The sequence below is a fragment of the Lepisosteus platostomus genome, chromosome 7 (assembly GCF_059453375.1).
Source record: "Lepisosteus platostomus isolate fLepPlt1 chromosome 7, fLepPlt1.hap1, whole genome shotgun sequence".
Lineage (NCBI taxonomy): Eukaryota > Metazoa > Chordata > Actinopteri > Semionotiformes > Lepisosteidae > Lepisosteus > Lepisosteus platostomus.
Window position 1 is genome coordinate 59810881 of NC_142617.1, and position 15051 is coordinate 59825931.

The following is a 15051-nucleotide window of genomic DNA, read 5'->3' on the forward strand; positions in this document are numbered from 1 at the left end:
AACGACAAAAAAAAAATTTCCCATTTAGAGACAAATAACAAAACCAGTGTTTGATCAGGATTTGTGTCCAGCATGTGGCCATCCCTGACAGAATTTCAGCTATGCACTTTGTAACAGAGATGTTACTGTCTTGACTGCTTTGTAAGATCGATTTGTGTAATCACCGAAATAAATGTGAAATCCTAGAATACTGTATAATTCCTAACAGTATAACCAGGGAGACACTGTACATGTGGAACAACAAGGCTAGTTTCCAAGAGCTATACAGCATAAGGATGGGTCGTAATACCAGTCTTCACATGATGTTAAGGTAGACAATCTGCTTTTAAGCTCTTTTTATCTCATGCAATTACATATAATATCTAATTTAAGATGATACAAAGAAGCCACTATGTTGAAAAGTTATTCTTGAAGGGTCTTTCAGATTTAAAGATCTGTCAGCAGTGCTCTCAAAACCAAACTATTACTGTATATCATATTAATGCTCTGTAGGAAAACTTTATAATACATTCATTTTGGCACATAATTTTGCTCACATAAAAGCTTATTTTGGGCTACAACAGCTCAGATTCCCATCATGGTGCTTGAATCTTTTTAGAACCAAAAATCTGCACAATTTGTTGCATTTTGTTCTTCTGCTAGAACAACACAGACTAGGAAAACAGTATGTCTCTTTAGAAAGCCTCAATAAAAGTTGGATGCAATTTGAGATTAAGTTGACAAACCCTGTACTGAACATGCCTAGAATGTTTTTAGCTTTAATGTATTTGACTGAAGTGACATTTGGCCATATGAATGAAGTCCAGCCCAGAGGGGGAGGCTGACTGTTATACAAGACAGAGCACTCACTGCTCTAAACAAAACTGCATTATTGTGAGTGGCCCATCTCACTGCTGACAAGGGTCCCCCGCCCTCTCGTGGGAGTGTGATGATTCAAAGGCACATGCAGATGACAAACTGACACCTGAGAGAATATGAGGTCATCTTAAACACAGGATATCTGTTATTGCATCCACACAGTCTGATAATAAGGCTGTGTCTTCATTATGGCTTGTTTTGTTTAACCTGCAATTCCGTTAGCCTGCCTCAACAATCAAGGCCGCATAAAGGAAAAAACTGCATACTCTTTACATTTTTGCATGACTGCATGATTGATGATTGTTTTGGATTAGGTAAGAATCTTCCTTATTTCCTTCTTACACCTTCAACATGCGATTGAGTGTATACAGTATACTGTATGAAGCTATGATTGTGTATGGAGAAAGACCAATTGCAGACTCTGCTTTTTTACCTGGATTCTTCAAGGAGCAGAAGCAGGCGATAGTGTGGAGTCTCAGTCGCTGCAATGTGGCCCAAGGTACCAAACAGCCTCTCTGCTGTTATAACATCATTCATGGTCACCTATCAACAGAAATGCTGCGTCAACATCAAGGGCAGGGAGACAGCAGAGTAATGGCTACCATATAATTTGAATGTATAATTATTGTTTTCTCAGAAGATACTTGTTTACAGAATTTTACATTAGATGCTATTTGTATTAGTACTGTGTTTTGACTTTAGTTTTCTTTATTTGACAGAACTGTAATAGAAAAAGTACTATATACTCTAACGGGATTGTCTGTACGGCAATGCACTGTACCTCCAGGCCATTGATCCTCTGTAGGTTGAAGTGGTTGAGCCGGTAGATGGCAAAGGACCTCCAGAGCCCCAGGCTGACCACCGGATTGCCTTCGGGGTGGACAGTCAGCTGGTCCAGCCTCCTGACCTGGGCCAGCGCGGCCAGCTGAGGCAGCCGGCTAATGTTGCTGTTTGAGAAGATCAAGTGCTACAAGGAGAATAATAATAATAATAATAGCTTACACTTATATAGCGCTTTTCTGGACACTCCACTCAAAGCGCTTTACAGGTAATGGGGATCCCCTCCAGCACCACCATTGTGCAGCCCCACCTGGATGATGCGACGGCAGCCATAGTGCGCCAGAACGCTCCCCACACATCAGCTCTCAGTGGGGAGGAGAGCAGAGTAATGAAGCCAATTCATAGATGGGGATTATTAGGAGGCCATGACTGGTAAGGGCCAATGGGAATTTGGCCACGATGCTGGGGTTACACCTCTACACTTTTCTATACACTTTCTATACACTTTTCTATACTTTTCTATTTTCTAGTTTTTGTTCTATTAAAGAATGACTTATACTTGAAACCTAAATTCCTTTAGCAGACTCTTTGTTTCCAAAGGGAGCTGGGTGGATTGTGATATGATGAAATTTGGCCAGAATGTCAGAATTACACCCCTACTCTTTTCGAGAAACACCCTGGGATTTTTAATGACCACAGAGAGTCAGGACCTCGGTTTTACGTCTCATCTGAAGGACAGCACCTGTTTACAGTATAGTGTCCTCATCACTATACTGGGGCATTAGGGCCCACATGGACCGCAGGGTGAGCGCCCCCTGGCGCCGCTGTCCACTCACCCTGACGTTGGGAAACTTGACACGGATCCGCGGCAGGGTGGGCACGATGGTGTCGAAGTCGATGTAGCGGAAGGCGATGACCGTGACGGCGCCAGCGGTCTGCACCCCCCAGCCACGCTCCAGGGCCTCCAGCGCTCCGGGTCCGAAGAGCCTCAGCGTGTCCCCGTCCAGCTCCGCCAGGTGGGAGTCAGAGAGGGAGAGGCTCTGCACCCCCGCACCGACTGCGGCTTCGGCGAGCCTGCGCATAGCAAGCGACACCTGTGAGCCTGCCAGTGCCTGTGGGACACCGCTGCCTCCTTGCACACAGTGGCACACATTGTGTTAGCTGGGTGACTCAGACATCTCCCGATCCCCCTCCAAAAAACACAAGGGCAACAGCAGAGTGAGCTCCAAATTGGCTCTGAGTTTTCACTAAGTGAAGGAAAAATACAAAGAAAAAATACGACCAGAATACTGTGGCCTGGAAGACAGAAATGTCAGTTTCACAAATACAAGGAGGGCTTTGAAAATAGGTTACTGTTTATATAAATAATGTAATATTTTACAAACAATGTCGTGACAGATCATACATTTGAAATACATAATCTGACCTGGCTAATTTATCATGTATCTCTAATTTATTTCTGCACTGTAAGATACTAACTCACTGTCATTTTCAAAATCCAGTTCAAGCACTTTATAAACTGTATTTTGACATTTTGGAACAGTCTTTTGTATGATTTTCTGAATGAATTATCTTCATATATTTTCTGAATTCTTACTGCATATTTTCTGTGGAATTCACATACATTTCTGTTTTTAAATGAGAGGTTATGACAAGCTATTCTAACCAGTGTATATTTGTCACCCAGTATGTTAGTTGTATAATTCCATTGCCAGGATCAGTACAGAGGTGGACGTGTCCAGGTCTGAGCAGGCATTATGATAACCACAGCTACACTGACTTCCACTTCTTTCAAGATGGGTCCTTGAGTAGCCCTTAGTATAGATAAGATCCTCTGACTGTATGCTTTCTTTTCCAGAAATGCTATTGAACATGATTTCATTATGATCAATGACTAATAAGCAGCTGATACAAAATATAGTCAATTTCTTAGATACACCAATCAAAACTGGCTCATTGCCAAGAGTTCATTAATATCACCTGCTCCTCTCTACTCATCCATAAAGCTGGAAGGATACTTTTTATATATAATACAAAATAAAGGCTGATTAAGAATAGTTGTTCATTTAAAATAAAATAGCTACAATTTTTGTAGAAGATCGCTAGAGAATTGTGTTTATTAAGAAGGAAAAAATCTCAGAGTAGAACAATGCAAAATGTGTAAGACTTTTAAACAGTGGCATGTGTGTGTGTGTATAACTGGGTTTGCGTGACTGCGTTGTTTAAATATGCTCTACCCTCAGACTCAGAGGAACACAAGTAATTAATTTCTGCAACACTGGAAATGTACAGATCTCATAACACTCCCCAAGGCTTAGACACACTGGGTGGGTCCCAGGAAAGACAGAGGTGTCCACATTCTCTGAACAGCCACCACACACAGCCCACCTGGTGCCACAAGATCCAAATCGCATGATGAAAATGAATACTAGGAGCATGAAACCTTATATACCATGTCAGCTGCTCACAACCAGCATCTCGACACTCTATCTCCATTATGAATTAGCTACTTCAGTACTTGACAGTAAAATCTTCCCCTTCTAGGATCATAATGAAAGAGCTTCTAGCCGAAGGCATTTTTATAATCCCTCACTTTTCTGCGCTGTAAGACAAACAGATGAAAAAAATCGTCCTGCACAGCCTACAAAGTCTTAGGCACTGAACTCCTGTGGTATTATGAAGATGGTGGTGAAAGGATAAGAAATGCCCCAAGAGAAAAAAGGCATAATATTTTATGGTAACATCAGTAGTTTTCCAAATCATCATGTAGCACTTTCAGTTATTACAATAGAACTGAAAGCACTTTGGTGCTCATTTAATTCCTCTGGCACAAAAAGATACCTTTCAGATCAATTGGAATGGTAATGTACTGTGGGTCTGACAGAGCCATGATACAGTAAGACAGCACCATGGTCAATTCATTAGGGGAGAAGTTTGCAAATGTTAAACATCTTAAAGTTCATATACATTTTTTTAATTATTATTCCTGAAGTTTTTTAGTTGTTGCTATATTTAATAGTGGGCCATGAAAATACTCACAGAACTCATGAAATCTAATGACAGGACATTTAAAAAAACGAGAGAGTGATCCCTTCCGTTCTACAGCTGCAGACATTTTATCATTCAGAAACTGGACTGAGGGATATGTTTCATCTTAAATTAAAAACAAAAATTATGTTAATCAAGCATATTGTCATCCTTCATAGGATCTATGATCTATGAGATTAATTTCTAACACAATTTGGCAGAAAATCAAATTGTTTCATATTTTACGGCAACGTAGAACAACTTAATATAGACAACACCACAGTTTCCTAACTCATGACAGCTGTTCTGTGCCACAACTACAGTAACATGCCAGCCATTGACATCACAACACACTGAAAAATTCAAGGAATCCGGCAGAGATCATTAATAAACATAGGCTGGTATCAAAGTATCAGTCCCAGATATTGCACAATGGTTAGCATTGTTGCCTCACAGAACTGGGGCCCTAGGTTCACTTCCTGGGGTGCTACCTATGTGAAGTTTATATGTTCTCCCCGTGTTTGTGTGGGTTTCCTCCAGGTCCTCCAGTTTCCTCCCACAGACCAAAACCATGCAGATAGGTTAATTAATGTATTATTTGAAACTTATCAGTAATTTTCCATGATTTAAAAATGTGCTGGTTCAACAGGACCATCATTTAATTTATCCTGCCGGTGACCTTATGAACAAGGAAGAAAAGGAATAAAATAGCAAATTCTGTGAAAAGGGTCTTTTTTTTATGAAAAAAGCTTATGTCTTAATACAGAGGTCAAAGGTGAAGTATAATCTAGAAATTTCCACGTAATATGTTTCTTTTTATTATGCAATAAGAGCCTTTTTCTGCAGGCTGAAGCAGTTTTGTACAAATTACCATTCACACAGCTGTGTGAGAATGAGAATTGTTCATGCTTTTGTGGCTGCCTGAAACTTCTGGGGTGAGAGCCTTTAAAGATGATTATGTTTATTTTGAAGCAGTAACAGCATACAGATGGAATTAATTGAAATACTGTGCACTAAAGAAACAGAATAGTAAAAATAAATTTAATTAACTATATATCATTATACAGTATGACTTAGCTTGACTATGAATGTTTTACAATAACAAAATGGATCATCCTTTGCACGATTCTTGCAATTTTTATTTTTCTATAATTCAGCACTGTAGACACTGCTCTCCTTTGTAAATCTGTTATTATCAATGTATTCCAATAAAATCTTAAATCTTAAACTTTTACCATATTGTAAATGTGTGACTGGTATGAATTTAAACATCTTAGTATTTAACATTCTCATGTAAAACCAGACTGAAAGTAGATTGCATCTTCATAATTTGAACAGTTTTCAATGTGATATTTTCATGAGAAGACTGTGCACTAAAGAACAACTTTTCGACACAGGTGAAACTTTAAGCAAAGTTTCAAACGTTAGTTTTAGAATTTCAGAATAATACCAAAAACACAGAACCCTGTTTAACCACAGTCATTAAAAAGAAAACAGTCCAGGTCCTACAAAATATCTTCCTGTACTATCCACTTGCAAGCTGTAACCAAACTGCTATTCCAGAAAAGCTCTTGATCACTCAAGTCCTTTTTTAGAGTAGTTTACTTTTAAATCCATCTCTGGGAATTCCCATGACTTCAGAAGGAACAAACATTTGTAATACTACCGACTTAAGAAACACTGTGGTTAATGGTTTGACTCCCTCCACCACCTGCAGTTTGGAAAAGAGGAGCAGCACAGCCAGACTAGGACAGAGAGCGAGTCTACTTTACTAGCGCTGATAAAGACATGTTACATTTATTTCGCAACTCTCTAATCTAATTCACTAATGTGTGAAAACGAGCATGCAGTTAAGAATACGTGCTCCTAATTGGCAGATCAGTCAGTCCCAGGGGTCCCATTAAAACATAATTATTCAGTGTGTTTAAATTGTTTAAATCCATGAGTTAAGACCAAAAAATATTTAGTTTTGATCCTCTTGTCCTGTATATCTAATCACAGATTTCCCACTGCTTTCAAGAATTCTGGATTGAGAATATCAATATGTCTAAGACTAAAGAGGCTGGGGTGTTCTACAATGTTCCAGGTTTGGCTCCTAACTGCTTTATCACTAAGTATCTGCACTAAGTATCACCACATATTTGCCTGAGTGCAACAGTGCCTAACAGCTCCACAGTTTGGGTTCTGACCAGGCATGTCCCCTCAGTTCTCACACAGGGCTGCCCCTTGTCTCCAATACAGCTCCCTCTTTCATTGGAACGTCTGGCTCAGACTGTCAGATATTACTGTATACCAGCATCACTCCCATTGACGCGCACGTGTCCAATCATATCATATTTCACTGCTGTGTCTATGTGCTGTTGACATTTTTCTATTTCTCTCAGATATTTCTAGTTCTGCACCCCATGTTTTTTAACTCTGGTAGACTCTCTAGACATCTCCTCTTCCACCCCATAATACTTTTCAGCCATAGTAATTTGGTTTTACTTGTTTGGGTATTAAGATCTGATTTGTGTAGATTCATAAAGCAGGCTTAGCTATTTTCACAAATTTGTAAGGTATGCTGTGTACACCATTCCTCTGTGTTCACATAGCAACATGCTACAGAGAGCAAGACCCCATGAAACCTGATCACTCACAGTGGAATTTTGTAATGCTACACAGTAATATTGGCTGTAAAATTTGAATCTCTGAGAATATTCACTTCACTTTTAATTATACTCTGTGAAGTTTGCATTTAATGATAGAGGTCATTACCTTTGAGCCCTGTTTGGGACTTTCCATGTACATTAAAATAGAATACCTAAAATAATTTCCTTCAACTTTTAATAACATCCTTAATTTTAAATAAATATTTGATTAAATAGTACCACTCGTTCTGAAACTATGCTGTTTTGTCCTGAATGCCCCTTGACCTCATTCCCACATCTTTTCCCGAGTCAGCAATCTTGAAAATGTACCCTAGATTGCATTGCTCAGTACCTTGCAGAATATTGAATCACTATACAATTGTCTCTGTTTGGGGCCACAAACTATGGTCCCACATCCTTTCGGACCAGGCATTATCCCTGTTTTTTTTGTTAACACTGCATCTAGAGCAGGAATCCCCACAGTGACCAAAATTGAGCAATAAGTTTATATCAAGAGCACGTTGCTTTATTTTTAATTGTACAAGAACTGTCTATCCAATAAATTTCTTGATCTTAATGAAAAAGAAAGAAAGTGATGAGTCAACACAAGCAATTTTCCTACACATCATAACTTCTTGTTCATCACTTCTCTGACATTTATAATATCCCTGCATGCATTACCTTGCACTTATCCATGTTAAATTTTGCAAGGTGCCTGCTAAGACCGGAATAGTGTTAAAGTCCTCTGAGAACATAAAAAATGTTACAATTTGTACCTACATTCTTACACTATTAGTTATATGTTGGGCTCACACTTATCAGATTTAACTTCAACAGAAGGTATCAGATTTCTGTCCTGTAATGTTCCGATATTTAACAGGTCACTGAGGAGGCCTTCGGAAACAGACCTGTCAGGTGAGTGAGCTTAAACCTTGGGACTGAAAGGAATCAGAAATCCAGCGTGTTTTCATTACTGCCTTCACTGAGAGTGCAGCTTTCATAGGTCACATGTGGAATCACTGAGCCCAGGACCCTAGCATCCCTCATGGCAGATGGTATTAGCCATGAACTTGAGCCAAAGGACCCTTTATTTTTGTTTCTTTGTGATTTCTCCATGTATTTCACTTGTAGCATGGCTTGTTCCTACATGCCTCCTGGAACTACCCAGAAAGAGACCTCCTGTAGCTTCTGACTGAGCTTCTAGCTCAAGGCCACATCATGGTTACTTTCTCAGTACTCCTCAAAAAAACGCATTTTACACAAACAAACTGCAATACTAATCAAAGCAGGTGCTTCCACAGCACAGACCAAAAGAAGCACTACACACTGCAGGCAGCTCTCTGAGTCTTCATGCTATCATCCAGCTGTTTCCTGAAGAATCTCAGCAACATGGATGGACAGACTGTACCTGACATCCTCTAAAAGTGGTTTCTTTCACAACCCCATGTACTGTACCTTTGTCCCACTTGTGGCTTCAGGTCCTTGATTCATCGCTGATCTTAGTTGTGACTCGTTTGACAAATGCAGAAAAAAAGGAATTGTATTGTGTTCATCAAACTCCAGTACCTTATTTGGGATTTACTTTGAGTGTCCAAACAACACCTTTTCATCGGTTATACTCAACAGGCATCCTCTTTTCTAAATTGAAATCATGGCAAGAAAATAATTCCTCTCTTGATGATTGTAAAAGATATCAGTTAAGGAACAAGTAATAGGTTTATTCCAGCTGAAAAGAGAAGAAAAGAAACATAACGTTTTGGCTGTGTGACCCAAAGACCAGAAGAAGGCTCCAGAGCCGAAACGTTGTGTTTTTTTTTCTTCTCTTTTCAGCTGGAATAAACCTTTACTTGTTCCTATGCAGCCTACGCATCCTGACGTAGCTCCCTACTGTACTTGAACTGACGTGTCAGTTTAGTATCACTTTTTGCCAGACTGGATCACAATCATTGTTCTTCTAAGTGTTCTTTCCTCTGACACACGGGTTGAGAGAATTTCAAATTTGAACCAAAATAACACTGGTTTATTCTTTTACTTTCATGATTAGCCTGCTGTGCTTCTTCCATTGCAGAATGTCCAGATCCTACTCTTATGAACATTTAAACATGCGCTACGTTTTTTCTCCAGTTAAAATGTACTTACAGTACGCCTGCAGTAGGCGTTTTTTTAAATGTATTGGTCTCTTAACTTCTTTATTGGAGAAAGTAAATGTTGAGAACTAAGCTTTAAACAGCAAGTCATTCCATGATGTGTTATCATATATTATATTACATATTACCTACAGTATGTAATAGAACTAACAAACATGTAGCATAATATACTGTTCTGAATAGCATGTGGACTACAGGTTTAAACATGTTTGGTTACTTCCAGATGAACTAAAACACCTTCATCATTCCATCACAGGGTATGTAAATGTTTAATTTGTATTCTCTGTACAGATTCTCTGCAGAATTAAGGATTGAGTAGGAGGCAACATGAAAGGAATAAAAAGATGGAAGGATGTGACATGTTTTCTGTTCAGTGACAGAAACTGCATCCTTAATCCCCTGGTCTGGTATTTGCAGGAAGAAGAAACAGCAGTGCTGAGGGGGCTATGAGAGCAGTGAGTCTCTGTATTCGGTACTTCAGTACTAGAGGTACCTATTGTGAACACTTGGGCACCAATTGTTATAATTAATAATGTAGTATATGAAGACAGTAACCATAACTGACCATGGCAACTGTGTAGTTCCACCTAGCTGACATGACCCAGTTTAGAGACTAGTCTGGGCTCTGATATTAACCACACGTGTAGTAGAAACTGCAGTCTGTAATTCCTTTTAATAGCCATGACCTGCGGAATCTGTCTTACTTCACAGCTCAACACTTTCTCTAAACACTATATGATATAAACCCTCAGGGTTTCTCACTATTCTGCAGTAGTACCGTTGACCTATGCTCATTTCCCAACTCTGTGTCATTTGTTTCTAAGCCAACACTGATTTTGCACCCTGATTTCAGCAGAACCCTTTTGCTATACTAATTGCTTGTTCTCACAGAATGACAGCTCAGTGTTTGAGATAATATTGCTATAGAGGTACTGAAAAGAAGCAATCATCTGTTAGTTCTTAAATGAATATAACACAATAACCATTTTACTTATTTATTATTTTTGGAATATGAAGGCCCAATAGTTTCGCACGATTTGGGATATCTCAACGATGTCGCCTGGCACGAAGCCTGTGACTGAAAAACTCAACGAGTTTTCTGGAGAAGGTTAAAGTGTGCTGATGAACTTAACAGCAAAGGCTTTCATGGCATCTAACTAATGTGTCCCTGAGCCACCTTTCAGCATTTCACTCATAGCCACCGAAAACAATGCAGATTATTACTTTGCTTTACTCTCTCATTAACCATTCATCAGTGGTTTGTACTTTGAATGGTCATTTAAATTCGTTTTTTAATCTGGACAGTAGTTACCCTATCCACAAATATGCAATGGCAACTCAAACTGATATACAGTATATGTACTATAATAATAAATGCTTACACTTATATAACGCTTTTCTGGACACTCCACTCAAAGCGCTTTACAGGTAATGGGGACTCTCCTCCACCACCACCACTGTGTAGCCCCACCTGGATGATGCGACAGCAGCCATAGTGCGCCAGAACGCTCACCACACATCAGCTACCAGTGGTGAGGAGAGCAGAGTGATGAAGCCAATTCATAGATGGGGATTATTAGGAGGCCATGACTGGTAAGGGCCTGTGGGAATTTGGCCACGATGCTGGGGTTACACCTCTACACTTTTCTATATAGGTTTTGTTCTATTAAAGAATGACTTATACTTGAAACCTAAATTCCTTTAGCAGACACTTTGTTTCCAAAGTGAGCTGGGTGGATTGTGATATGATGAAGTGTGGCTGAAGGGAGAGGAGGGGATGAATTCTGAAGTGTTTGGTCATGTGGTGCCTCGACAAGCATAGGATCCGACAACATGAAATCCACCGTATGTCTTATGTGTAGAGAGGTTTCTTTTACCGTGCACTGTGTAAGAAATAGTGAGTCATGATGACCTGGGAATCATTCATTAATCACTGAACCGCCTACCTGCTGGAGGTGAATCATGTTCTTCCCATTTCAGCAAATAAAAGAGTTGAATTATAACTTGGGGGCACTGCAGTAGGTTTGCTTTGTGGATTGATCTTGTCTTATCTTATATTACCTAACTTTTTAGACAAGAAGATGGAAAACCAACCAAGACAGCTTCAGTTAGGCTTTACTCTGCAGGCAATCTGCGAACGATTCTTTAAAACAATGAGGAACATCACCCTACTTGACCTTTAAGAGCTGCAAAGCATGTTTTCATAAGTCCAGCTCCACCTTCACTCCACCCCCACAAACACCAATGTGGCTGGCTATAAATCATCTCTTCAATGTCAAACTCATGTTCAGTGCCTCCTTTGCACAAATTCATATTAACATGAGTGCCAAAGCATGGTAGAATCGTTCAGTTCAATTGCTCATGACAATTGTACATTTACTTTCTGCAGAGAATCCATAAAAAGGTCCTGCAGGACGCACCAAGATCAAGCTATCAATTACAGTTACCGCACTTTGTCCATTTCATTTTTAGAATAATATTAGTAATTGTTCCCAAAAGGGACAGAATTTGTGAAGGAAACAGTTAATTTGTTGAATTTATTTTCCACATTAATCTTCTATTTTATTACTGGCAAATTGCATTTTTTACTAAATTACATGACAGACAGATTAGATGGATGGACAAACTAACTGTGATACGCATGACGATTTTTCAATGGTTGATATTAGTATGATGATGTGGTGGCTCTGTGGCTCACGATCTGCACCTGTGGGCTGGAAGGTTGCCAGTTCATATCCTGCGGCCAGCAGAGGAATCCTACTCCGTTGGGCCCCTGAGCAAGGCCCTTCACCCCAACTGCTCCAGGGGCGCCGTATAAATGGCTGACCCTGCGCTCTGACCCCAAGCTTCTCTCCCTGTCTCTATGTCTCCTGGAGAGCAAGTTGGGGTATGTGAAAAGACAAATTCCAATTTCCTACAAGAAATTGTAAATGGGCAATAAAGTGATCTTATCTTATCTTATGAATATAATATGTATTTTGTACAGATTACTGTATGTAAAGGGTTCTACAAATATAACTACAAATTGCAATAAAAAGCAAATATTCATTTTTATCAGTAATGCAACCACAATGTTGCAGTTATACAGTAGACATGTATCAAGTACTAACAAATACATGGAAAGGAAATCTCACTAACTAAAACAAATGACACATGGATGCAGGAAATGTAACATGCCTGCAAATGACTGAATGAATACCACCTGGTATTGTCAAACAGTACTTAAATTTGATGGAATTCGGTTCTCAAGCTCAAGCCAGCAACAGGAAGGTTATGTACTCTAGTTAATTTTTAATCTGCAGACAAAGACAGGAGACATCATTCCCAGTGCAGTAGGTATAACTATGACGATACACAGCTATTGCAGCTCCTTGGCCTTCTTCTCTTGGTCTCTTTATCCATTCTGGTTTAGATTTTAAGAGTCATCTGTCATAAACACTGTGCTGTATGTCAAAGCCCATATTGACATAGCAGCATGCAGTGAAAGAAGAAGACAACAGAAAAACACTCAGATCAAATTTAAAACATCAACACTGCAATCACTTAACGCACACTTCCTAGTCTTTGTGCCAATAAACATTAGTCAGTGGGTCTGCAGCATGAAGGATTTTCTATTGTGCAATAACTGATCACCATGCTAGTGTTTCAGGCTGCTCATGGTGAAGTAGCACAGACTGCACAGCCAGTCAGACACTGGATTGTTTGATATAAATCATCTCTGCAGCCTTATAACTGAGAAAATATATTGTCAATTGTAAGGATAATTGGTCTTATAGGATTAATTTAGGTAAAATAAAAGTAAATCCTGTTGTTAGTTAATTCATTTCCTAATGGATATTATATTTTAGCATAAGCCAATGGACCAGGTTTATCTTTCATTTCTCTACTTTATTTCAATCAGTTTTACAGGTGATCTCATTATTCCCCCCAATTAAAGATAAACAAATAGATAACAAAATCACTACTGCTCACAAACCTTTGCATTAGGGAAATTTAAAGTATCGTTCACTTTAATCTCAGTGTCTTGCAGGAAAAATGAAGTAACTCGATGTCAATTTGTTGCCTAATTGTTACAGCACACCCCATCAAGCAGCTCCGGAGCACAACTAATGTACAATACCACCACAGAGAGCCAATTGTACTTGACCATAAAGCTGGTCTTCTCTTTGTGACTCCCTTCTTTGTGCTCTGAAAGGATGTAGCTTCCAGTGTCATGTGTCCAGCATCTTTCAAGAGATCTATATATTCACCAGGTATATAACAAGTGAGAGAGATAAAGTAATTGGAAAAGAATTAAACCCAAGGGGACTCTCTCCTCAGAGATGAGCTTTCCTCCTTGTGAAACAGACTGTCTTTGTGCTGAGCAGGGTGCTGAGATTCGGAGAGCCAGGTTAAGTGAGTAGCTTGAGATAAATCCGCTAATGTACCTCTTGAGCCTGGGCCAGGGCTCAGTGCCCCGAGCAAATGCTTGCCAGCTCTTTTGTGTGACCATCATGGCTAACCGGGCAGAGAGCTACCTGATACTAAAGGCCCAGAATACCATCAGCCAGACTTGACAATTGCCTATTGACAAGACAACCAAAACGTTTTAAGTGGAGCATTTAATCCAAGTCTTAATGAGCACTTCTTTTCAGAATTGTACAGAAAAGTGATGAAGTATGTCGGCTCCATACTCTAGCCCTGCAGCTGTACTCCACCCATTCACTTCACAAGCCTTATGTACCAGTTCTAAAAGGGCTGAAAAACTACAAGATCAGTGCAGCTACTACAGTCACTGGGCATTTATACATGGTTCCGCCTAACTTAACAGCACAAGAATGATTAGTCTCTCCACTGTATGCCTATATGAATTACTTCTCACATTAACAACTCCATCTTGAAATGCTGAAAAGTAAATCAGATAATTATGGCAAACAGCACAATCAATTTTATGGCTGGCTCTGAAATACTTCTTCCTTTCAACCTGAAATTTCAGGAATGACGAAAATGCTCTCCATGAGACACACAGACAGGGAGAGAGCCTGGGGTCAGAGCGCAGGGTCAGCCATTGTACAGCGCCCCTGGAGCAGTTGGGGTTAAGGGCCTTGCTCAGGGGCCCAACGGAGTAGGATTCCTCTGCCAGCTGCGAGATTTGAACTGGCAACCTTCCAGCCACAGGCGCAGATCCTGAGCCACAGAGCCAACGCTTTTTGAAGAATTCAAGAATCAAACTTAAAATTATTCAAAGGGTATAAACAAATCATCGCTCTTCCCTTGTAAGAGTTGTTTGTAATTACTATACAGTATATGGAATATAACTAATTACCTTATAATTCACATCTTTTACAATTCACGCTCTGAAAGAACATAAGAATCTTCCCAGGACTCTGAGACTAAGCTGTGTGCTTCGCAGTGGCTGGAATAAAAAAAACAGGACTTGCGCTTTTTTAGACATGTTGAAAGGATGTTCGGAGGGGATCCACGGTTTCGGTCAAGGTTTCTCCTGCCCACAGATATTACTGAGTGTGCTTTCCAAGGAGCTAAGAGCTGCTCTAATGCCTGGTTGAGAACTGAGAACCATGAAGAAAAGCTGTCATTGGCAAAAAGCAGAACAAGTCAGCCAGCAATAT

At 39.7% G+C, this 15051-nt stretch overlaps 1 protein-coding gene across 1 annotated transcript in view; it reads right to left on the reverse strand.

Moving 5' to 3' along the window:
- The window catches only part of LOC148659349 (leucine-rich repeat-containing protein 49-like), a 106868-nt gene that overhangs the window by 19180 nt on the left and 72637 nt on the right, over positions 1-15051 (reverse strand). The window contains exons 14-16 of the mRNA XM_088641476.1: positions 2475-2712; positions 1640-1825; positions 1292-1401 (exon numbers count right to left, since the gene is read on the reverse strand). Coding sequence (XP_088497602.1) covers positions 1292-1401; positions 1640-1825; positions 2475-2712 — 534 coding nt within the window. The remainder of the gene's footprint in view (positions 1-1291; positions 1402-1639; positions 1826-2474; positions 2713-15051) is intronic.